Genomic DNA, 24,792 nt, shown 5'->3' on the forward strand with positions numbered 1-24,792 from the left:
GTTTGCAACAGTACTGAATTGCAACAACAAATTTTTTTTTCATTTTTAATTAATTTTATTTTTGGCTGACCATACAGCTTCAATAAGTGAGATGCCAATAAAGTAGTCACAACCGTCATAACTGACGTTTGAGCACTTTTACTCTTTCTTAACTCGAGGTAAATGAGGTAAAAATGTCAAAAAATGGTAGACAATACTTTAAATTTCTAAGTGAAGTGCCGGAACTGGTTTTTTAATCCATTGTCCACAATCCAAAAGCCACTTTGTTCTGTAAATGTATAACAATATATGCATTATAATTGAATCAAATGCAATTGTTTTAATAATACGTACTCTGTATTGAACTATTATTATTATTTTTTCGTTTTATTATTTTTCGTTTTATATAATATAGTATTGAGGTATGACTTCTTAAGGAGATGAGTGAATTAACAAAAACAAGGTACTATGCCTTTATACTATATAGACACTTTAAATTTAAAAATGCAATATTGTAATTACATATCATATACATATACTTTCCATAAACTTATACTGAACACTTTATAGTACACTTTACATTATAGTAAAACTATACGCCCTTAAGATTATAATATTAAAAGAAAAAAGGAACACACATTTCTGTGTGTTTCTTTCTAAAACTGTTAGATAGCTTTAGATAGCTTTATAAGGTTTCATTGCTCTTTATATACTAAAAATTTCTTTTTAAAATCAACGCTTTTTTATAAATATATAATAATTTATATATTTAATCAATTTTACGCAAACTAGAGTACCTTTGATAATGAGCTTTTATTCATTCATACATCATAATATAAAATTGGTATATGTAGAGTTTAGGGTAACTGTTCTGAAATTTTAAAACAGAAATCTGCAAAAGAAGTTGTTATTCTATTTTAATGTCTAATATAATACACAAAATGCACCTTTATTAGGTGAAAACTGTGGGTTTACATTTTGACCAATTCCACCCAAAAATTCTTCATAACCACTTTCCTGGAATTTACTATTTTCAGGCTCTTCCACAGCTAGTCACGACATTTATTATTTAATGTACAGTTTTATATATACCTAAAATTTTTATATATACCATTTGATCCAGTTGCTTCAGTTTCTTCTGAAGTTTCAATGCATTCTTTTATGATTGGCTGATTATTGGATGGTTCCGTTGTTTCGTTAAGTGCTTTTACATATAATGAATGCAATATATAAATTCTATATAATTTTTGAATAAGACATACCTTCATTATTTGCCAGGAAGCACATTTTATTCATTTTGAAATCTTGCGGATGTTGAATAAATTCATTTATGCGTTCTGCATCATCTTTGGATTTTGCATTTTCATCAGTATCTAATTTATACATATAACATAATTTGACATAAAAATATTAATTTTTTTTTGCTATTACTATCAAAATAAACCCAGTCTTGTGATAAGTTATGTTCAGTAATTGGTGATTTAAAGACTAAAACCTCATCAGTTTCACAACTTTGATATTTAGAAGAGTTACTTTCATTTACACTTCTATTGTCAGGTTCAGCATTGACTTCCAAATTTGAATCTGTTCAAAAACTATAATATATTCTTCATATATACATATATTTTTAAAATTATACCGTTAAATATAATTAACTGTATATCATTATTACTGTCATTTTTGTAAAGTTGTTCCGAACGATTCAAATCTACACTAACAAAACTAGCATGCAAAATATTAGACTGATTTTCATATCGATGGGAAACATCTGTTATTGATGTGGCATCATATTTCATTGAAGTAGCATGTGAATCATTAGCTTTTCCTGAAGCAATGGGTATTTCTTCATCTTCTTCATATAGCGTAAAAATTTCTGTCTCAACGCTAATATTATCAAGATCAATTCTACGTGTATTATGTTCATGCAGTTCTATATCTGCCCATGGATTTTGTCTTCTATTTCGTTGTCCAAAACAACTGCCAATCATACCTAAAATGTCTTTGCAGAATCGAAACATTTTTTGAAGTATTAATTATATACAATTATGTTTTTATTTTGTTTATAAAATTAAAAAAAATCATGTGTCAAAATATTTAATTATTAAACATGAAGAAAGCAGTGCTAATCAGATATTTTGACAGATATTTATTTTAAAAAATTTGTTCCTGCGCCCCAGTTCATTGGAAATAAATTCTGGTCCCCAGTACACAGATGACATTCGACGGAGTGAAGTGGGGCTTAATGGTGCACAATAGTACGTGTTTACTTTTTTATTAAAATCATGTTATTACCTATCAACTGGCGATATAGATCCACGTGAGAGATACAAATCGGGTTCAAAAGGGATAGAAGAGACAACACACAAGAGGAATACAAAAGAGATACACGAGGCGACAATAACACAGATCAAAAATTTGAAATGTTTCTATAATCGTTTAAAAAAGCATGTTCAATCAGGTTTAACCACAAATAAAGTATGAACACACGGAAACATTTCCATATAATGGATGCCATTATGACACGTCTCACATTAGGTGTACGAGCAAAGGAAGTGCCAGCACTGTCACTTAAATATTAATTAGAGAAATCGCAGGAAGAAAGTGAGAAACGACAAAAGAAAATTTTGGCTGAAGGTATATAAAAAAAACATATTTATTTAAAATTTATTTATCCGGATATTAAAGTTTATAAAATTTATATAAAAATATATTTTTTATTAATCCTCAAATTTTTTGCATCTATTTATGTGGTGCGGTAAATCAGTTCGATATTAACTTGTTTATAACTTGTAAAAATTTTAAACATCAAAATATTAGTAGTGTATTTGTTCTTCTAATCCGCATATTAGTTATTCCTATTGGAACTCCCATAGTTCATAGTTTAAAATAACTAGGTGAATCCTACAAGTAATTTTCTGTTAACAGTCGTTATAGTTGAACACTGTTGTAGAATTAAAGTCCTGTAAGTCATTCATGTTAGTCTCTAAATTATTTTTGTTGATTGGAATTCATAGTGAAAGATAGCTACTTAAGCACTACCAATGTATTCTCTTAATTACAAACTGCATGAGGTCATAATTGAACACAGCTGCATGAATCCTACACCTTTTTCTTACTTATTGGAGCTTAGTTAGCCCGTAATGAAATATAGCTACATGACGACTCTGAACTTATCTTCTGCATTCGAATCCCATTAAGCCAAAGTTAAAGATAGCTACATAAATCCTTTATGTATTTCTTGTTAATTGTGACTCGGTCATCTTATACTTAAATCATGAGTCCTATAAGTAGTTTTCTATCAGCAGTCTTTACAATTGAAAGCAGTACTTATGTAGTACTATAGGAATTCTTGTTAGTTGGAACTCGCCTAGCACATAGTGGAAGACAGCTACATGAATCCTGTACATTATTTTCTGCCAGCCGTGTGTACAGTTGAAGATTATAGTTGAAGACATCTACATAAGTTCTATAAGTTTCCTTCAATACAGAAATAACATTACACATTAAAATTATTTGAAGAAAGTAGTACATACAGCATCTATCTGCAAAGACAAGCAAAAAAAAATTAATTTTTAAATATGTTTGATACAAACCAGTGACAACGTAGTTTCTTGACCATCATTCAGTTGACTTCGGTCGACAAAAATTATTTTTCGAAGTTCTCAATAACCATGGGACTCTCAGTAGTAGTTCTCATTATTTCGTTATTTCGTAAGTCAAGTAGCTTACACATAGTAAAGGCTCCATCATCTCTCTCAAATAATTAACCAATTCTTCATAGTTAATATGTGAACCGTACAACACCTATATTATTATGCGTTTATTGATGATTTCAGTACAATCCTTATAAGCACAAGATATGAATAATGATTTTTAAGAAGAAATATTATTTCTTACCTCTTAGCAGTTTAAAACCTTTACTTTTGATCTTAATAATATTAAAAGATTGGCACGGCACGTATTTATGGTACCATTTTTATATCTTATTATTTTTTGTTATATCCGGTTATTCTTGAATTCACAGAGTCTTAAGAACTAGTCACGGAGTTAGAAAGAACATCTAGTTTCTTCAATCTGTTTCAATTTCAACACAAAGTAAACGATGTTAAATATCGCTTTAGCATTTTCTTGATCGGTATTTGAATTGACAACAGCTTAAAATATCTATATATCGAAATATATTCACATCTTTTCTAGCTTCTTTTTGTTTCATTTTGATAAAAATTAATCAATAACTTGAATCGCTTTAATATAATACTTCTCAACTGTTCTTAAGATTTCTGCATGTTTTTTGAACTGTGCACAGCTCAAGCCATTACAATTTTTGAATAGTATATGCAAATCCAATCCAGAAGCCTTCTGTATACATTTGTTTATTGGTTGCTAAGACCTGATACTCTTAATCAGGTTTCTTTTAAATTAGTCCATAAGTGCCTTCACTTTCTTACTCAGATTTGAAATGAAATATATACTATATATATATTTCTTAGTAACTCTTCCTAGTGGATTTTTTTTGACAAATATGAACTCATGCAAAGACTTCTGGATATGGATTGTAACTAATGTTTTTTATGTTGTTTATGTTTCGTTTTTGTTGTTATTACAGAGATCCTCAGGTGTGAGGATGTCGATAACAACATTTTCTTTTTCATTTACTTTAACAGTATTAGTGAATGCTGGTTCAGTTACTTCATCAAATTTACTTTCCTCGTTAATGATCGCAGTAAGATTTTCTTTAAAATGAATATCCGGTTTATAACATGTATGAACCATCATTACATCTGTTTCACATTTATCTGTGGTATTCACGATTTGCCATCCTTTAAACCAGTCGAATCCATATTCTTCATCATATGGAGTTATATTTAGTTTCATTCTACCTTCTCCCGTTGTTTCAACGTACACTCTCTTCCAAGTTTTCGGTTCTTCATTGTCGCAATCATTTTTTATAACATCAGGTATAAAGATATTAACAAGTGCATAGTCCTTATTCCAAGTGACTTTATAATCCGATGGCACAACTAACCCGTCCAACATACTACAACAAGTATAGCGCGCATCAATATTAATGTAACATATACCTTCCTCAGTTACTTCCAACAACAATGAATGCCATATCTCAGTTCTATTATTATCACGAATACGTTCTACTACAGGTATAAGATTATCTTCCGGGTTGAATTTAAAACTTGCACAGGACGCACTTAATTCGTCACACGTACTACCCACTGGAATAGCCGGAACAATATGCATTTTCAATGCATCCACAACATCTCTTGTAACAAATAAAAAACTGTAGGTTTCAAGTTCTTCATTATCAGAAGAATACACTTTAGATGTTTTAACACTAATGAGTGGTTGTCCTTTGCACCATTTCACTTTTCCACTTTCGTACTCTCCAGAAAACATTAATCCCATTAATCTACTACAATTGGCACAAGGTGGATCGAGATAAGTTTTAAATGTACCTATATTAGTTGGTATTATAAACCAGTTGCTGGATATATCAGAAGTTTCTATATTAGATGTATTGATATCAACGTTACTATTCTCTAGTTCATTCCAAGCAATTGCAGTGGCCACAGGCACAGTTAGTCCATCAAGATGACTCCATTTCTTAGACAATGTCCATTTGCTAATCTTGTCATCATCAGTCAATTTGACGAAGAAACTTAAGGAAGATTCGTCATTAAGGCAAGCTTTAATATTAGGTTCATGAGTACTATCATCATTTTGGCGATTCTCGCTATCAATACTTTTAACTGTGACGTAGTAATCTGAAGATTTGAATGAAACATCATTGATTGATGTGAGAAAAACTCTCTGCAACCTCACTAGTTCCGCAGCAGTCCAATTTTGTGTAGGTATAGGGCAATTAATATCGACAACATTTATAGCTGATTCATAATTAGTTTCGTTCAATGAATAGTTCTGTTCCATATCAGGTGTCTCGGCATTAACGATATCTAGTTTTTCATTTTCAGTATCAATGTTATTGGTTAAATCATGCATACTGTGCTCATTCATATTGATCTCTTCCTTTTCATCATCTCCATCACATTTATTTTTGGTACCTTGTTCTATTTCATTCATGGGATTGAAATACTTCGAATAACTTCTATTCAGTGAATCATTTGGACACAACGATTTAATTAAATTAATGTTATTCATATCGCGGGCAACACAAAAAATATTCCTTTTTTGAATTACGCTAGGTTTAACTAAAGCAATTTTTAAACTATTTCGGATTAAATTTGAGGATCTACCGATATTTTTAGATACACGGAGTAAAATATTCATTTGTGTATTTTCTTCAAATTTTAAGTAAAATTTGAATTGTCAAAAAAATTTTCTTGTAGAAAAATTTGTAACACAATTTAATCGAATTTATTTTTTATGAAAATGTTTTAAGGAATATTTCATTATAGATTTATTTTAGTTTATTGTTTACTTTGTCAGATTAAAATTAAACAGTTTTAAAATCATAATTTTTTTTTCAACTCCAATTGCATCATTAGTGTATATTGATAGGTCATTAGCTCTTCATCTGTTAACATTTATACCCAAGAATAAAACTGTTTTAACAAGTAATTTAATATGCAGATATTTGGAGATATTTCTTAGCTCTTGTAAAAAAAGGTCCATCTGACATATATAAACAATTACTACATATGTATATGCACACATAATTTAAGCAAAACTGTAATACTATGTTCCCATTACAGCTAAATGAACTGATATTAATCAAATTAGGATTTGGTAGTTTCCATTGGCATAAGTGAAGATGAAAGTCAATAAATTGCTTTAATGAAGTCAGTGGGAACACACTATAATGAAGTTTTGATTATAATCGTTTTATGCTATAAAGTCGTTTCTTAACACAACTCAATATTGATTAGATGAGTATTTTTAAAAAACAAATAATTTTTTTTAGTACTTTTTTAATACTTTATATTTATTATTTTACCGATTTAAAGCTATAAAATTATAAATCAAATATTTATCGTACATAAATGACATATCTGATCATCGACCAAAATTACCATACAGGCAGACCAAAATTGCAATTCTCTACCTATTTCACCAACACTAATTAGATATAATTATCATATAGGTATATTGAATTTATTTTTATCTGTAGCCTTAATATATGTAATCTAATTTTATCTAATTTTAGGTGACACTTTGTCGGATAGTGATGATGGAGTATAGGACTTACTGGCTGTGCAATGACCCAAATTACAAGCAAATCAAAAACTGAAATCGATGATGGCATAATACCAGATGAAGAAGTAGATATTGACATGTCATAAGAAGCATTTGCAGCTATTCCTGCTATCAAAAGCCGATAACAACAGATTACATACAAAAGAAAGTTTGTTCCAAAAGCTATGTTTGAGGAAATTGTAATCTTAATGTCTCTGATATTAATACTTATATCGTTTAATTCTAATTTTGTCACGCTGTATGACAGGATTTGCTCAAAAATTCATAGGTAACTGTATAAGAAATACTACTATTAACATTAGACTACCAAACATAGAAATATTTCTATGTTTTTGCCACCAATTAAAAATACTGCTACAATAGTAAAAGCAACAATAGTTAAACATTTTCGAAGATGTATTAGCTGCTATGCGAGCATATTCTGCAGAACTTTTATATGGGATGCAGCTATTATACGGAATGTAGAACCGTTAAAGTGTCAATTTTTAATTGAAAGTTAATCCTCTAAGTGAACATCTACTGGAAAGCCACTATTACACGAGTTGGAAAATTGTTAAAATAAGTCAATTTTCAATCACAAGTAAATCCTTTAAGTAAACATCTATTAGAAAGCCACTATTAGATAGGATGGAGAATCATTAAAATAAGTGAAAGGATCATTGCAATTGAAAGTCAATTATTCAAGTAAATATCTACTAGCAAGCCCCTATTATATCAGTTGGAGAATCGTTGAAATAAGTCAATTTTCAATTAAAATGCAATTCTTCTAGAAAATATCTACTGAAAGCCACTATTGGATGGAATAGAGAATTGTTTCAATAACTCAATTTTTAATTGAACGTCAGTTATTCAAGTATAGATCTACTGGTAAGGCACTATTAGTTGCGATAGAGATAATTTAAAATAAATCAATTTTTAATTAATAGCTAATCCTTCAATTTGTCATCCGTATTTCTATAATAAATAATACTTAGCATAATTTAAAATGTTTTTTTTTGTTAATATTTATTTAATATCATACCGAATCCTTTTCTATTTTCTTCGATTGAAAATTTTACTGTGTAAAGAGATTTCGGGTTACAGAATACCGAACATTTACTAAACTTCAACCATTTATTAAGTAGGTCAAAAGCCACTAAGGATGCATTTATCACTGCCTTCTACTATGCAAACTGATGGCTCAGATGCTGTTGATGGAAATGCTGTTGCCTGCTCCTATTGTTTCACTTGGTACAACATTTACAAAGTGCATAGAAATTCCAACTGTTTTCTGCCAAACATACACAAATGAGTTTGGGAACAACTTTCATTCGTTTTCGGAATGCCGCTGTCAGTTTTAAGCACATGAAAACATGTGGCCGATGTAACAACATCAAACGAAAAAAACTATAAAAAATTGAGTTGCCCAAAAGTTGAAATATTCCACAAAAAGATACAAAACGAAATTCTCAACCCAAAAGTTAAAAAGTTGAAAGCCATAAAACTTTATATGGAACAACGCAACTGTAATGTAAAAGCGTAATTTTTCGCATTCAAAGTGCAAAGAGGGAAAGCACATCAAGCAAATTGCATTGATGCACAATGCAACGCCCATACAGGAAGCTTCCGAAAGGATAATTTATTATTTGATGTGTGCTGAACCATATGATATGTTGCACATGCAAATCAACAACTATGCCACTACAAAAACACAAACTACACCAACAACACCAACTACACCAACAACAATAACAACAACACTCATAACAGCAGCAACAGCAACAACAAGAACAAGCAGCGTATTGACAACATTACTCGTAAGGTTATCCGCACGTCAAATTTACTTTAACTCATACATTGCATTAATAGAGGGCGTAGTAAGTATAAAGGAGGTTTAAGGACTTACTTGTTTAAGTCAAATTGTTATGCCCTTTGCCAACATTGTCGGTATATAATTTCGAAATTATTTGTATAGTGAAGTGTGTATTTCGATGGCATAAATATACTTCACGTTTGATGTTGATGTTGCTGACTTGTTTCAGCAAGTGTAACTGCAACTGTTGCAAGTGTATTGGCAGCATCATTAGTATAAAAGCGTATTTCTGTAAGTGCAATCGAAATGACAGAGCACAGCCATGGAATAAAAAATGTCTAATAGAAAACGAATATATCGGTTATGTGAATGACAAAACCTGCACAGTGACCCATATTTATTTTTTTTCTTATTTTTGGGTTACAATTTTATGGTCTGAATGTAAATCACATAAAAAGCTCTTTGGAATACAAAGGATAATTGAAAAATTTGTTAATTTAAAATGAAATGTAATGCAAAGATGAAAAAGTTGATTTACACCTTATAATGAATAGACGCCAATAATTGAAGTTGTTCTCAAAGAGTACTTATTAGCTTAGTGCATACAACTATTTAATCACAAATATACTAACATATGTACTTTAATTATTTATGTTTTTGATCAATTTTTGTAGTAATAGTAATGTAGTATAATAATGATCCTTTTCCGAGTTAGTGCATCTGGGCACTTTTACTCTCTGATAGCTGGGAGTGTCTGCACAGTCCCACCCATCTCACTGATTAATATAAGTATTCCTCATAATCTTCGTAATTATTCAATGATTGATCTAAGATCTACGTATCATCCCGTGCGGTTAGTGATTACTCTGAGATTAGATAGTGCTAAGTAGGACGGCCTGTCGGTTTTCGCATATAGCTTCAGAGCTCTGTTCATTATGTATTTTTTGACCGGATCTATTTTAAGGTCTCTTAGCATGTCATTCCTGCGGATGTTCCATAGCACATTGAAGAGCCTTCGGAGAGCCTGACTTTGAACAACTTGTAGCTTCTGCTGGTCTAATTATCTGGCTTTTATGTTTGTTATGTTTGAAAAGTGGTTGTAAGCATTGCATTGTAGTCTCATCATTTTTTTTTTAAATTATCTTGAACGCAGTCAGTGGACTTAACCGTACTCTATCCAATTCATAAAAAGGAAGAACCAATTGCAGAGATGCCAACATCATATCCCTACTTGATTACCTAGACCAGTGGAAGCCACAGTAACTTCATCGATATATTTTTTGTTGTGTAGATATATAATTTGACAGTTCATATCAATATCAAACACACCAATGTGTATACCTGAAGAATGTTTATCAATGCTAGTACCGATTTAAGAGTGGATTTGGGTTTTTATTAAATTGATTATTTTTATAAGATTGATTTAGAACTTTTATGCTGTAGAGTCAATAATAATGTAACAAATTTGGTGTTATACTGCTCAAAACGTTGTAGATTACATTAAAAAATTTGATTTCGATTCAGTTTTTGTTGAATTCAGCAGTTCAGCTGGGAAGGAATGTCATATAGCTCATGAAACAAATAAGTGGTTAGTGGAAGATATTGGATGTGGCTAAGATCGGTATGAAAATGGCCAATTAAGTAAAAATATATATTTACGATGCTGTCACATAATATTTTACTATCGCATTTATAACAATCTAACTTAAGCAATTAATAGTCCCATGAAAATATATATAAAATTCTTTATTTTTCATAGCAATATTTATTATGTATGTTTTATATTAAATACGCACATATTATTAATTATGTATATTTATTTTTAAATAAATTTGATAAAGCAAATATTTATTTATATTATTAGAACTGTGAATCTTAAAAAATATATAATGAATACTCAATTTACTTGAACTCGTCAAGTCCCTCCAATGTTAATGCAAACTAAGCACTCCACTCCAGTAAATCTATCAGTATGAAATACTTGTTCACTTTGCGAAATTTATAATACGAATATCATCTGGCAAATTCTGATCCTTTTCTTCGAAACGATAACGGTAAAATTCAGACTTTAACATTGATTTGGGAAAAATTATTTTTATTCCTCTAAATACATATTCTCCAGTACGATTTGTTGGTGGTGCAGGATAATTATATGGATTCTTTAAAAAAGGATCTACCTCCGATTTTCCATGTATTGCTTCTTGCAATTCAGTCCAAGAATCCGAATCCATTGGAAACAAGGTACCAACATCAAACTTCTGCTGTGGTTGATCACTTAGACCAGAGGAAGTACCAGTAAGTTCATCGATATCGTCTTCATCATCTGGATCTATCATTTCACAGTCCATATCGATATCAACAACGCTAATATCTGTACACGAAGAATGTTTATCAATTCTGGTGCCTATTTGATTATGTTTTAGAGCTTTAATTAGATTGGTTCTATTCGGTGCAAAAATTTTTGTGCTATAATTTCGAGAAGTTGACTTTGAAATAATTTGCCTAAGTAAATTCTGGTACCTAATAAAATTATTATTTGAAGTACGACCTTTTTGAGAAGCTATATTCAAAGCAGCTTTAGCAAGTTGGATTTGCTTCAACATTTTTTGATCTTTATTTGAACAATTTAATAGAAACCCGATTTTTATAGTTGTATTTATTAAAAATGATTTTCTGTACTTTAATAGGTTCAAAAATATATACAATAAAAGAATTTGACAGAAATTGTTGAATATAATTTAAAAATTGAAATTACACAGTTAACTTAATTACATTAAATATTTAAAAAATTCTGTAATTACTAATTTTAATCAAACAGCTGAACAGATCTGTATAAAAGCAGGACGTGATATAATTTTTACACATATTGTCTAGAGTTATCGATTCATCGACAACATCGAATCGATTCATCTTTTCATGGTACTGAAATTAAATTCAAAAAAAATCTCACGTTTGTTTGAAATTCTGATAAATACTTTAAAACGTGCACTCGGAATGTTATATATAAAATCATTCCGATGTTCTCCACGGGACATCGCACAGTACTTGATCCTGTGGTACTTTTGGCTTACTCTTTGACACCGGACTGGCAACAGCTCGACCATTACTTGTGGGTTGAGGGTTCGTTTTCAAAATGACTGACAGAAAAAAAATCTCACAAAAAAATTCTAGTGATAACCAATCACATGATTGTCGTGACCAACTCCCATGTAAAATCACATGTCCAGAAAATTTTTTGCAAGCCAAAATAAAACGTTTTGTTTGGATTGTGTTGATATCCTGTTAAAATCGATATATCGTTCATATCCAAATTTTCAATTTTGAGCTATATTTTTATAGTTTACTAATCATGTGGTTAAAAACAACTGTTTCTGTCATAACTTTCCTATTTCCAAAAAAAAATATGGGTCTATTACACCTTCGAACCAAATTTCACAACATGCAGTATTTTTCTTCAGAAGGAACTGTCTTTCGAAAGACACTTGTTTATTGTCAGAGATGCGACTATTTAGTGTATTGATATATGCATCAAACGAAGAATAGATCTTATCACTGTATGTTCGAAAAATAGTTAAATTATTTTTAATAAGTTTTTACTATTTTTACATGTTCCGCGGGTGTTAAACTATAAGTGTTATAAAACGACAAATCTTAAACTAAAAATGTGACATCTTGAATGACAGTTCTTTTCTATAATACATATGTCATGGAACCAATTTTTCCTAAGCACAACTACAAACTGAAGAATTGTTTATATGTCGGCATCTTCATTAAACAAATCTCTATTATTATATATAAAAAGACACAAAATTTATTTTTCTATTGGACTCCGTAGAATATAAAACTTACGTTCTACGATTAACTTATACCGGTTACCGGATTGTTACATTTTCGGTAATAATGTTTGACCAGAATACTGATTAAGTGAATCCTTACCGAAGTTGAGCGGTGCTGAAGGTTATAGTCCAGCCCACACTGACATACATATGGATATCGCTTATGGATATTTTTTGTAATAAATAATAAATAAAAAGACTTGTATTATAAACAATAAAGCAATATTTTCTTTTAATGTCAAAAATATTTAAATGAATTCATATGCACGCTCAATGCTGTCACAGCTGCAACTGCAACTCCAGCTGCCACATTGTAATGCTATAATACTCTAGTACACAAAGATATATGGAAAAAGTATTGCAAGGATTCTATATGCACTTCTTAAGAAGCAACAAAATCATATAATGGCAAAGTACACAATTGCATAAACTTAAGGCACTGAAGGGAAAAAAACACAATCAAAATAAAAAGTTATGCACAAAAATCACAACATCAGCAGCATAAAAATTATTGTCTTTCAACACTGCACAGCGGTAAATGCTGTCACCAAAAGCAGTTCTACCAGCAACACAAACAAAAGGAGTACCCAAAGGAGTTATAACCACAAAAGCAATGCTCTCTGTACAACTTCATAAATAGAAAAATGCCAGCCACACCCGCAATATTTAAATAAAACCTAAACGTAAACTTTAAAATACGCAAACAAAATGCATGGCTGCAGTTTGTGGTTTTGTTGTTATATACCCTACAACCACACGAAGATGGTGCTTTCACTTGGACACATCAAAACTTAAATCAAAAGTTTTAAGTTAACAGTAAAGAGTACTTTATCTAAACACTTATTTGCTTTATTATCCTGAAAAATCCGTTTCCTGACCTTAGTCCGACTCAGCACTGCTCTCCTTACGCCTCTGCTTCATGCACATCTTCTTCATCTTCTTCAGTCTCATACAGCAAATGTGGTTAATGCAATTTGATCATTCTATCAGAGTTACGGTCTTTCTCTACGTATTTTTCCTTCAACTGCCATCTAAAATTAATTAATTACATTTTCTTATTACGTTTACGTTTCCGATTCCGACTTCAACTGATAATCGGAGTACTGAAGAGAAGTTATCCTCTTCATCTATTTCCTTCAACTTCTTTTTTAACTCCATTATTGCTGGATCGTCGTCTTTATTCTTTACAACTTAACCGAACCACTGATACCTCTGGATGTTAGTTTGATAATCAATGTCAATGTTATGGTATAGTTCATTCAACTCATCACCAACTCATAAAGTACCAAAGATTTTACATAAAACTATTATACTAAGCACATTCTGTTTCATCAATTTGTTGAAACATCTATGCTTCTGTATCATATAGATGTGTAGGTGGGATAAGCGAACGAAAGAGCTTTAGTTTTGTCAGACTAGAGCGAACTCAAAATAGTAGTTTTTTTTTGAGCCTATATTAACTTCAATTGACGGAATCCATAGAATTTTTATTTGATTACCATTAAACCATTAAGGCCTAACACCACGGTGTTCTTAACATACGTATTAGTATAATGCACCGATGATTTTCCATCAAACTTAAGATGCTCAGCTGAGTAGTTTTTATATTGATGCATCAATGCCGGACATACTTCTTTCACTTGTTTTGCGGTTTCATTGTCTTTTCTGCGAAATCTACAAGTTTTATATAAGTGGACTCCCAGTTTCGTAATGTCGATTGTATAACCAACTGTTCTCTTTTAGAATAACTCCTGTAAAGGTTTTTCATTTGTGTTATTATATTACACACAATGTTTAAATGGATTTAGGCTGAAGCTGTCTTTAGTTTCCAACTATATAAAATATATTAAAAGAAATTACCTGTTTTTAAGTCACAGTTCGTAATTACAAGCAGCAAGTCTGCTTAGTTTTGGCAATTTCTTCTACCATTCTGTTGATAAAACTTTCAACATAATCCGAAATCAGTGAAAACTATGCTCGATTTTGTGTGCTAAAAATATTCAGCATAACCCGGAATCCATGAAATCCATGGTCCTTGCCACCTCAGCAGTCAAGTCAATGGCTACATGGCCAATCTTAACCAATTGTAGAACATCTGACTTAATACACAGAAGCAAATCAGAAGTATCTAGGTTAATATCTGTATTTACAGGGGACTGGATCATAGGATGGCATGGAACTAGGCTTGGCCTACCCTGTAGTATCTCCTGCAATGCGTGCCTACAAGTGAATTACGAAGAAAGGACACCAAAACACTTTATGTGTCTATGTCCAGGATTGGCCAGAACTAGGTTTAAGTTTCTGAGGTCCCCTTCTTCAACACATTCAGCGATATCTCTAGTATTAGCATTGACCAGTTTCTTGCCTTTATAAATGTTTCTGGCTAGTTCTAGCTTTACCTTCTCTCTACTACTCACTATTACAAGGATTTGTGGATTCAAAACAGCTTTCTGAGCTAATTGAGGAGTATTAATTTCTCCCTCCACTACAACTAACTAATTAACTGCAAGTGTTGCCACAATATTCTATAATATGAAAATGGATTTAAATATGAATTATGGATATTTCAGTTATTGGACCATGTACGGTACTTTGCTCTCAGTGTTACCTAATACTATTTATTATATATTTATTTTCATGTTTGCTATATTGGTTTGTTTTATTTACCGTTGATGCAGCAAATGTTGCCACATAATACAAAAGTTCTGTTCCTGTCCCTGTTCCTACTTTTGTCTCTTATGCAAATACACAAATTCTATTCCATACTCTTAGCGGCACTTTTTGCCTTTTGGAAGGCTCTTCTATTTTTATTAGTAGCATTGTTATTATTTTGTCCAAAAATGAATTTGTTTATAAATTGTATTTTTTGCTGAAATGTTTAGCTTTTTAATAAAAAATTCAGTTGTACAGCTCTTGTCTCAATTCTTTTATTCCCGGGTAAAAAATCTTCTGTTTTGTGTTGTCTTGGTTATTGTGCGGTAACTTTTTTTCTAGACTTCAGAAAATTTATTTACGACATTTTTATGACACTGTAATGCGCTTGAGTGCATGCTAAGTAGTCCTTAAAGCATTTCGTCTCAAATATCTATTCGTTTAATATTATCATAAAATGTGCATAATTCAGCATATAAAGCATATATGATTTGATAGATTTGATAGAATAAATGCTCTTATATATAAATGTATGTATTGTAGATTAAGTGGGTTTAATATTAAAGCTCTTAAGGTATTTATATAAGTGTACCTTATAATTTTAATATAAAAATACAATTACACATTACCGCTAATTCCATATAAATCAATAAAGTTATAACAAAATAATTAATAATTTCAGAAGACTGAACTAAATTAATTTGATTAGGAACAGCAATAAAAATCAACTAGGTACTGGCTTCCTACTATCGGTATGATCCTAATTAAACAAAAGATACTCTGGACTCTGGATCAAAATGTTACTTGTTTTATCAGTTTTAACAGAAACTTACAGCATTATAACCGTATTCTAGATTAGATATAATCTCAATAGTCATGACAAACATGACAGAATATCGACAACAGAAAAAACTCTGCTCTTCGAATAAAGACCGAAATGTTACCAGTTGACATTCATGATCTTTTAATCATATACTAGCTCAGTTCAAACGCGGTCAGACATAAGGAACGTCAAATGCTGTTCGAACTAAGCCTAAAAAGTCACTTGCTGCTGTTTTTCTAATACCAGCTTAAAATATAAACTCACGGATTTTTAGTCTTATTCTGGCATACGTCAATTCGGAACAGTCATGAATAATGTACGAAAATTTCTGATCTGCTTTCAAATGGAGCCGACATATTTCTAATATGAGCTGTGGAAGGTACTTATTGTAGCCTAGCTCAAATACGGACAATCACTAGAGACTTGAGAAAAAATTTCGTTTGCTTTGAAATTTCGTTTGCCGAAATTTATTCACAACAGAAAACATTCTGTTCTTCGAATAAAAACTAAAATGCCACCAGTTCATATTTACCTTATATCAGATGTCTTATACTGGCAGAGATCAAATTGAAACTTTCATACAGAATGTGAGAGAATATCTTGCCTGCTTTCAGGCGTTGTTGATATATTGTAAAAAGAGGTAGAAAATCATTTGCTCCCTTAATGTCACCTGCTGAGGTTTTTCTAATATCAGGTGGAGTGAGGAATACAGGGATTGCATTCTCATCCTTGCTCAGAAAAATTCGGGCAGTTAAGAAAAATGTTACTACATATGTTGTCTGTGTTGAAACACTGTCGACATTTTGCCACCTCAGAAAGGATAAGACTTGTTAAGATGGTAACGCAATCCATGAGGGCACGTATATATACAAATATCAACAGTTCCATTTGGGACCATCAATTGCGTTACCATTTGATGGTAACCCCTTACAGTGCCCCGAAAATTGTCTAAAAAAGGCGAGCTAAACTAACCGTTGTATCGATTTGAGATGCATGGTAAATCGCATTAAAACAGTCATTAAATCTCTGTAAAACCCTATTATCGTGTTAATATATATACTTCAATTTCTGCTATTAAATAAAATTTTAAATGCATTTTTATTATCCCAAAATTAATTAAATAACGTTTTTCATGTACTTATGCAAATTGTTTTCATATTTAAAACTTTAATGTTTTTGTACTGCGAAATGTACGTTTCTATTATATCCAAACAACAATGACTTTAATACCACATTTTCTACTTAGAAGATTCACTGGAAAAGAAAGGCTATACAAAAGAAATTTTCTCCCTAAACTAGACATTTCTAAGTATATATAAGAATTCTTAACTAGTACCGGTTGTTGACATGACTAAAGTACCTCCTGCTGTCAAAGTTGTTACATTCAAGAGAGAATTTAAAGCACAATAAAAACAGGAAGGCGGGGAAAAGCCTTTGTTTCTTACTTAACATTGCCAGATTGTCAACAACATGCAGTGGAACTGGCAACTAGGCAACATCAAAAGATAAGAAAGTTGAATGACATTTTGCGGTACGAGTTTTAACGTAAAATGAAAGTCCAAAAAAAAATTCAAATTTCGACTTCAACTTAAGATGCTTAGATGCTTTAATGAAACCTCATGTCGACACAGCAATTTGGGAAAACAAAAAACCAATTAAATCTTCAAAGATTTTTTGAAAACTCATTTAAAATTGGCAGTTTTCCAATAACGCATTAATTAACAGCTTCAATAGAAAATAAACCAAATATTACAAAAACAAACAATATCGTATATAGTGTATTCAAAGGAAAAAAGTACTGAAACCTCAAGCTTTGAAAACTCATTCCAAACTACAAGTTTTTGCTCTTCTAGCTGTCCCACAAATCCCCAACAAACTTCAATAATTATGTCTCGGCAGGAAAAGAAAGTTTCAATTGCGTAAATGTTTGCTCATTTTACATAATAAACTTTCTTTCTAATTTTTTTAGAAAGTTTTATTTTCATTTGGTTTGGTTTTTCTTTATCCACACCTTCACCTAAATTCAGTGCAAACTTCTTAAACTTCCGTGGCATTGGAAATGGCAGTAATTGTGGAGATTGGCGGTACGTTGCCGGTACGTTGGAGTTAATTATGGCATAAAGTATTCATGTTTTCCATTTTTTTTTGTATTTCTACCAACACCGCAACACTGTTTACAACTCCGCTTAGTTACTCCCCTTACCTACCACTCCTCGTCACAACTCAGCCGTTTGCTTTTAATCGCTAAAATTGAATTCGGAATTGTCTTTGTAAGTCCTTTTTTCTTCATAATTTATGCGCTCACACCATCCGTGTCTGTTATGGCTGTAAAGTTTGGTGGGACTCAGGTTGATCTGTAGTTTTAAAATATGAGTAACAAAAATTTTCATACGCACCTGTTGTTCCACTGAGGTTTCTCTTATAAATTCATAGTTTCGAACCCAGACTGCCAGACTGGAGGAACGAAATAATAATTGTAATTAGTTTTTAACGTTTTTTCTGCTATTCTTTCCAAAGGATTTAATTATGAAAATGACAATGAAAAAGCTGTAAAAACTTCATTGTGATAAAAGATAATTAAAACTTATTGCTTATCACTGTAAAACAGATTTTAAAAACTTTTTAAATACCTCTCAGACTTTCTTCCTTCATTTTGTAGTTATTTTAAATAAAATTAAGCAAACTGTTAAAAAAACTAATAAAAATTTACGAACTCATAAAATCTGTAAAGAAAACTGTAAGAGTTTATCTAGAGATATGCAAAAAGTTTAGGAATATGTACGATTTTAAGACTAATTAAAATACTAAAATCGGTGTTAACCCTTTAAAAAGAGGAAAAAACGACAAGACATAGGACAAAGCGAAACAAAGCGATTCAAAAGAAATTATTTTAGTTAGTGTTAAATAGTTCTTCTTTTTGTCCAACGCCCACTATAGAGTATGAGTTTCGTCAGTCAACAATATTAGCAAGAAACTGAGTACATTAGAAGCATATTATACTGATACAATGCATACCTACTCTGCGCTTGATCACTTCTATAACGAAATCTATGGTGTCATGAGATTACAAGTTTCTTTCTTTAAAGCCACGCTTAGATTTAAAATGTTCAGAGAGACGTGATTCTACCTTCGCAAAGCAGCAACCCATTCTGCATACCATACTGAATAGATCTATTAACCTTGAAGGGTATTAACTGATTAAAAGGTAATTATAAAATTTCATAAAAAACATAAACGCTTTATTAGTACCAATTATTACAGAAGGAGTAAGAATTTATTAAAGACTTATATATTTTTAAATAGACTTCTACAACTACAACTGGCATATATTATAAAAAAGAATCGAGTTTAAAAATAATCATCTAACTGTATACAGCTATAAGTAAAAAAAATTTTTTCTACGGAACTGACAGATCAGATTGAATAACTCTTTCTACTATATTTCATTGGGTGTCGTCTTAGCTTTTGGTAAAACAGCAAGCTAAATTAACAATAACCAAATTCAGTGGAGCCTCCTACTGATCTAGAATTGGTATCATACTGAATCAGTATGATTTCAGTACCTATCTCAATTCACTACATTTTCTTTAACCCAAATGTCGATCTAGTGTTAGGTGTTCTTATGCCTAGTAGGGATGATTAGACTTTCAATACATGTTTAAAAAACTCTGTTAACACAATATTGACACTGACAGTTCTAAAAGAAACGAAAACGTTGGTAGTGGCATATTTTCTTATAAATTGGGTCATAGAATCTCTTTTTGACTATCTAACAGAAATAATGGGGATTCACTACAATAATAAAAATATAATCCTTGTATATATCGCAATCATCGCTAACAACCAATTTGCCATAAAATTTCTGGTAAGAGTTATAACTACATCCTTCTTTATACCGCGCTTCTCTATCGAACTAGCCATCGACATCAGTGTCGAACTTATATGGGTACCTGAACACAAGAACATCTCGGGTAACTGCAGACCAGACGAACTAGCCACGCCAGATATTCTTCTTTTTGACATTTATTTTGCAGGTATTGATATTGCAACGACTAAGCTGTCAATTAAACAAGCATGTCTAGGTAAAGGTACAAAAATATGGGTAGATAAAGATTCTTATGTGATCTTAAGATACATGCAGCAAAAATGCTTCCGTAAAATTACATTTCCTTCCCTTTAAATATGCTCCTCAGTTAAAATTTATAAAAAATGAGTTCACAATTTTCCCTTTCCCTTCAAACCTACTCCACTGAAATATATATTTATTAATAATAAGAAACTATTAGCTTAAATAAAATCTATCTGAAAATACATCAAAAATTCGAAATATAAAAACTGCTTTTAAATATGGTAGAAATATACCTATAACTTTATTTCAAGCGACTTCAATCCAAAATAAATATTAAACAATCCATTAGAAACTTTGAATTTCAGTGTATAAAGTAAAATCTTGACGATCATGCACCGAAAGGATAACCTACTCATCTTATTCTTCTAATTCTGAAACCACTATGATGCGGCTTCTCTTAGCTCGATAGGAACGCTTTTCATATGAGTATTGAATATATTTCTGTTTTGAGTGTTACCTTGCCAAAATCAGTTTCTTCTATGGTATAGTCTATATATTTTTTCAAAGCAACCGGTAAGAAACGTTTTAATTGCGTTTTTGGCAAATATTGCGACTCATATCTGTCCCCTGGTTAGATTTCAATAAACCCATGATTGGACAAAATGAAACTTTATCAGTTGCGCCTGCCATTGATACAGTTTTTTGTGCAACAAATTGATGATTATCTGCAATTGAATTAGTTATGCCACCAAATTTTTCTTGAAATAAAGTTTTTAAGTTACCAGATTGATTACGAGGGATGGTTACTTCGGCAAAATTTTTATTTTTATTCGATTCGCGCTTCAAAGCTTCTATCTTATTTTGCATATCCTGCAGATTTGCCGATATATTATCCTGTATATGAGGTGACATCATTGCCCACGCAATATTATACAAATTTTTAATTGACATATTTGACCAAAATATATATTCTTCGCTAAAAATTTTGATATTGCTCTAAAAATTTTATAAAATATAAGGGGCACAAAATTTGTAGTGATCAGAAAGTGAAAAATTTTGTATTGAATGACAGAGTTTTTTATTTTATGAGGTAAAAAAATTGAAAAATATAAATGTTTATTACGATTAAAATTTTTTATTATAATGTATATGATGATTATTAATACACTAGATAAACCTTATGGTGTTAACACAGCAATTGAAGATTATGTGTGCAAAACCCACTTAAGATAATGCAGTTACAAACTCAATCTTATGCGACTATCATACTACAGATCAGCGTATCAAAAATACTGCGATTAAACGCATAATAAAAGGATCTTTAGCATGCCAAAGATAATCACATTTACACGGCTCTGAAACTATTTGCTAATACTTTAATGAACTATTAAAGCCACATAGTATGGAGATGGAAAAAATGATAGTAAAAAATAATACTACTGAAACTCCAGCGACCCCAGTGATTCTCGAGATTTGGTCAAGCAAAAACAAAGTAGTAAAAGTTCTGGAGAAGACCAACTTTATAAATGTTGCTACACGGAACATCGGATTCAATTATTAGTCTCTCAAACATTCAACAACCAACCATTTACGTTGAACATACCTATAGTGTGTGGTGGATAGTCACATGTGTAAAGAAGTTTACTCTGATTTTGCTCAGACTCACAACCAGGTTATGCAGATAATCTTATGTAGAATTGCCATATCAGTTTTATGGTCATTTTAGTCATTTTAGTCATATCCTTCCTTCCTGTAAAATATTTACATATTTATTAACTTCGAATTCGTTTTGCTGCAAAATTACAAAATTCTTTATAAGTCTTTTTGAAACCACAGCAGGACGTTAATTTATGACCACATCCATAAATTCAAAATTGAAAATACCACCAAATTAAATATTAATCACAGTATAAATTTATTGCATCTACAATATACTTTTATAATTAAGTAAAAAGTATATAAATTTATATATAAGTACATAAAGTAATAAAAAAAATATTTAATACGCTTATTTTCACATAAAAATTTTAATAACTTTCACAACGAATGTCAAGCAGAATTTCAATTATCATCGACCACTTGGGTTGTGCCATCATTGGAAATGTGACAATTTGTAACATTTAATCGTCGGAAATGTTCCATTGCATCTGACACTTGAGCTTGCAACTGTGACGTGTACTTAATTATCGAGAAATAAATTAAATTGATTACGATAATAACAACACCAAATAATAAGGACAAATGAAATCTGTGCATCAAACGTAAGGACCCACATCAGCACTTTTACCGCTGGCCCCCGTTCACGTCCTTCGCACGAAGCGGTTAAAAAATAAATGTTAACACTTAAATTATTAACACTGGAATGCCTCATTTAATTAAACCACAAATTCGCATCCTTGTATACAAATTACCAAATGGTAATTGTCATGTTTGGATAAGCAAAGTACAAAATGTTGTTACCATTTTTTTTTTATTTTTTTTTTTGATTAATAAAATATATCAACAATTTTTCAGATGTCCTTTATTGCGACTGATTTATAAATTAATTGAACATTTTTTTTTGGAACTGAATTATTCATCCAAACTTAACTAAAAAAGTAAAAAGAGCATAGTAATTATACAAGTATATTTACTTTACAAAAACAACAAATAGTTTTATATTTTAAAAACATATTTATATTTAATTTTTATATCTTTTAACATGAAAAGAATACACGATCTTAAAAATGCATCTTATGCAAACCATATAAATTGGAACAGCCGCATAGTTAGTTTCATCTTCCATTGCTAGTGGGACAATCTCTCTTTATAATTGAAAGCTCAATTAACACAATCGATATAGATCTATCATAAGATCCTTCACAATCCTTCAACATATTATGAAAAAAATCAAGATCAATTCTGTCTAATTTTGTTTGCTATATTTACGGGCTAAAGACGAACCCTCCTAAATTTTTAAAAAAGTCTTGATGATATTTTCATAACAGCTGTATCCATGTACAGTATATTGACAAGTTCAAAAGAGCTGCACTGTTTTTTTTTTATATTTGACTTGATCACTTATTCCAAATATAGCTTTCTGGAAGTACAACATATACGTATACAATAAAAAATTTTCCGATCCGATTAGTGTTAATGTAAGACTAACCCTCTTCTAACCTATACCTATCCAAATAGATCTATATAAATAAACAAACCTTAATACATCAAATCGGCAATTTATTTAAATTGAAAAAAATTCGCCTATTTTGAAAAGAATTACTTTTAAATGCATTAACAAACCAAATTACGTATACTTCCCCAACTCCAACTCGTTTGTGTATTTCCTATCGTTGCTATACTTGCCATCAATGCTGGTTTTAACACTACCAATGGCGTCCCCTTTATAATCTCCAAACCCTCTAATATATAAGTAAATAAATTACTTTATATTTGTGCTGCTGGTTATTAGGCATGGCTTCATAAAATCCAACGTTTCTCGCAACTTAATAGTTTCCTGTTTACATACACTGTAAAAAAAGTATTAAATAAACATTACAGTTTTATAGCTATAAATTTATTTTTGAGTTGGATCTGGCGCACCTTCATTTCTGTCGCCCTGAACCATAACCCCATTGCACCCATCGCTAACGGAATAACAATAATTGCTATATTTTTTATAAATAAAAAATAGACATTCCACATAATAGCCTCGCCAACGATCATATTGCTCCTACCTTCACTTAGACACAAATCACTTCAATGCTTCTGTGCCTTTACTTTACATACAGTTTGTCAAGACCTATAATAGATTTTCTATTATATATAATCTAACTTCACTCTGGTTTCCTTTCCACCGTCGCTATCATCAATACTTCGTATACAAGTAACTTGCATTCAGATTAAGAGAAATTTAACTTACTGAGTATTACGTCTACGTCTATATATAAAAATTAAAAGCGAAATCAGTGGGCGCGTAATTGGATTTCTTGTGACTTCATAAAGAGTATTAAGACTGTAGACTATTGATTTATGCCATTACTGGTTACGTCAAATGCTACTTTCATCCTAACTTTACTGACAACAGTGAAGTACAGTGTTTTACAGGCGACCACAACATAGAACATTTCCTATGCTTTTGTACATTGATACCACATAACATATAACATATAAAGATTATATATAGGTATAATATTAATATTTACCCCCTCATTCATATGATTGATTTCACATCTTATATCTCTGTATATACGCATATATACTTGCAGAGCTGTGCAGTACCAATTACTTTTGTAATTAGATTACTCTCCAAAATAATTGGAATTGAGTTGCTAGATTACAAGTGGAATTGTGCTAATGGAATTGATTTTTCACAGCTCTGTATACATATAGTATATTGAAATATATCTTTGTATCTTATTTTCCTATTAAAAAA

At 30.9% G+C, this 24,792-nt stretch overlaps 3 protein-coding genes across 4 annotated transcripts; all 3 read right to left on the reverse strand.

The window, feature by feature from the left end:
- Positions 1–781: 781 nt before the first annotated feature.
- Positions 782–2,022, reverse strand: LOC119679525. Its single transcript, XM_038091924.1, has 6 exons — positions 1,619–2,022; positions 1,411–1,563; positions 1,242–1,352; positions 1,091–1,183; positions 927–1,028; positions 782–871 (listed from the first exon to the last, which is right to left on the reverse strand). Exons 1-6 carry the CDS (start codon positions 1,995–1,997, stop codon positions 837–839), a joined length of 873 nt encoding a protein of 290 aa, XP_037947852.1. The 5' UTR covers positions 1,998–2,022; the 3' UTR covers positions 782–836.
- Positions 2,023–2,656: 634 nt separating this feature from the next.
- LOC119679526 lies at positions 2,657–6,330 on the reverse strand. 2 transcript variants are annotated; one of them, XM_038091926.1, is made up of 2 exons: positions 3,877–6,330; positions 2,657–3,783 (listed from the first exon to the last, which is right to left on the reverse strand). In XM_038091926.1, the coding sequence occupies exon 1, from the start codon at positions 6,277–6,279 to the stop codon at positions 4,558–4,560; it is 1,722 nt and encodes a 573-aa protein (XP_037947854.1). In that variant the 5' UTR covers positions 6,280–6,330; the 3' UTR covers positions 2,657–3,783; positions 3,877–4,557. The 2 variants fall into 2 exon arrangements, with proteins under 2 accessions (XP_037947854.1, XP_037947853.1); XM_038091925.1 differs by lacking the exon at positions 2,657–3,783 and adding an exon at positions 3,803–3,822.
- Positions 6,331–20,647: 14,317 nt separating this feature from the next.
- Positions 20,648–21,435, reverse strand: LOC119683330. The gene is made up of 2 exons (XM_038096984.1): positions 21,161–21,435; positions 20,648–21,103 (listed from the first exon to the last, which is right to left on the reverse strand). Exons 1-2 carry the CDS (start codon positions 21,327–21,329, stop codon positions 20,964–20,966), a joined length of 309 nt encoding a protein of 102 aa, XP_037952912.1. The 5' UTR covers positions 21,330–21,435; the 3' UTR covers positions 20,648–20,963.
- Positions 21,436–24,792: the final 3,357 nt, after the last annotated feature.

The sequence above is a fragment of the Teleopsis dalmanni genome, chromosome 2, assembly GCF_002237135.1.
Source record: "Teleopsis dalmanni isolate 2A chromosome 2, ASM223713v2, whole genome shotgun sequence".
Classification (NCBI taxonomy): domain Eukaryota; kingdom Metazoa; phylum Arthropoda; class Insecta; order Diptera; family Diopsidae; genus Teleopsis; species Teleopsis dalmanni.

Coding starts and splice junctions, on each gene's coding strand:
- LOC119679525 (XM_038091924.1), bottom strand. CDS start 1,997: ATGTTTCGATTCTGCAAAGACATTTTAGGTATGATTGGCAGTTGTTTT. Junction 1,564..1,618: donor ACAGTTAATTATATTTAACG/GTATAATTTTAA, acceptor GTTTTTGAACAG/ATTCAAATTTGGAAGTCAAT. Junction 872..926: donor ACAGTTTTCACCTAATAAAG/GTGCATTTTGTG, acceptor CTTCTTTTGCAG/ATTTCTGTTTTAAAATTTCA.
- LOC119679526 (XM_038091926.1), bottom strand. CDS start 6,279: ATGAATATTTTACTCCGTGTATCTAAAAATATCGGTAGATCCTCAAAT.
- LOC119683330 (XM_038096984.1), bottom strand. CDS start 21,329: ATGTCAATTAAAAATTTGTATAATATTGCGTGGGCAATGATGTCACCT. Junction 21,104..21,160: donor CATCCCTCGTAATCAATCTG/GTAACTTAAAAA, acceptor ATTCAATTGCAG/ATAATCATCAATTTGTTGCA.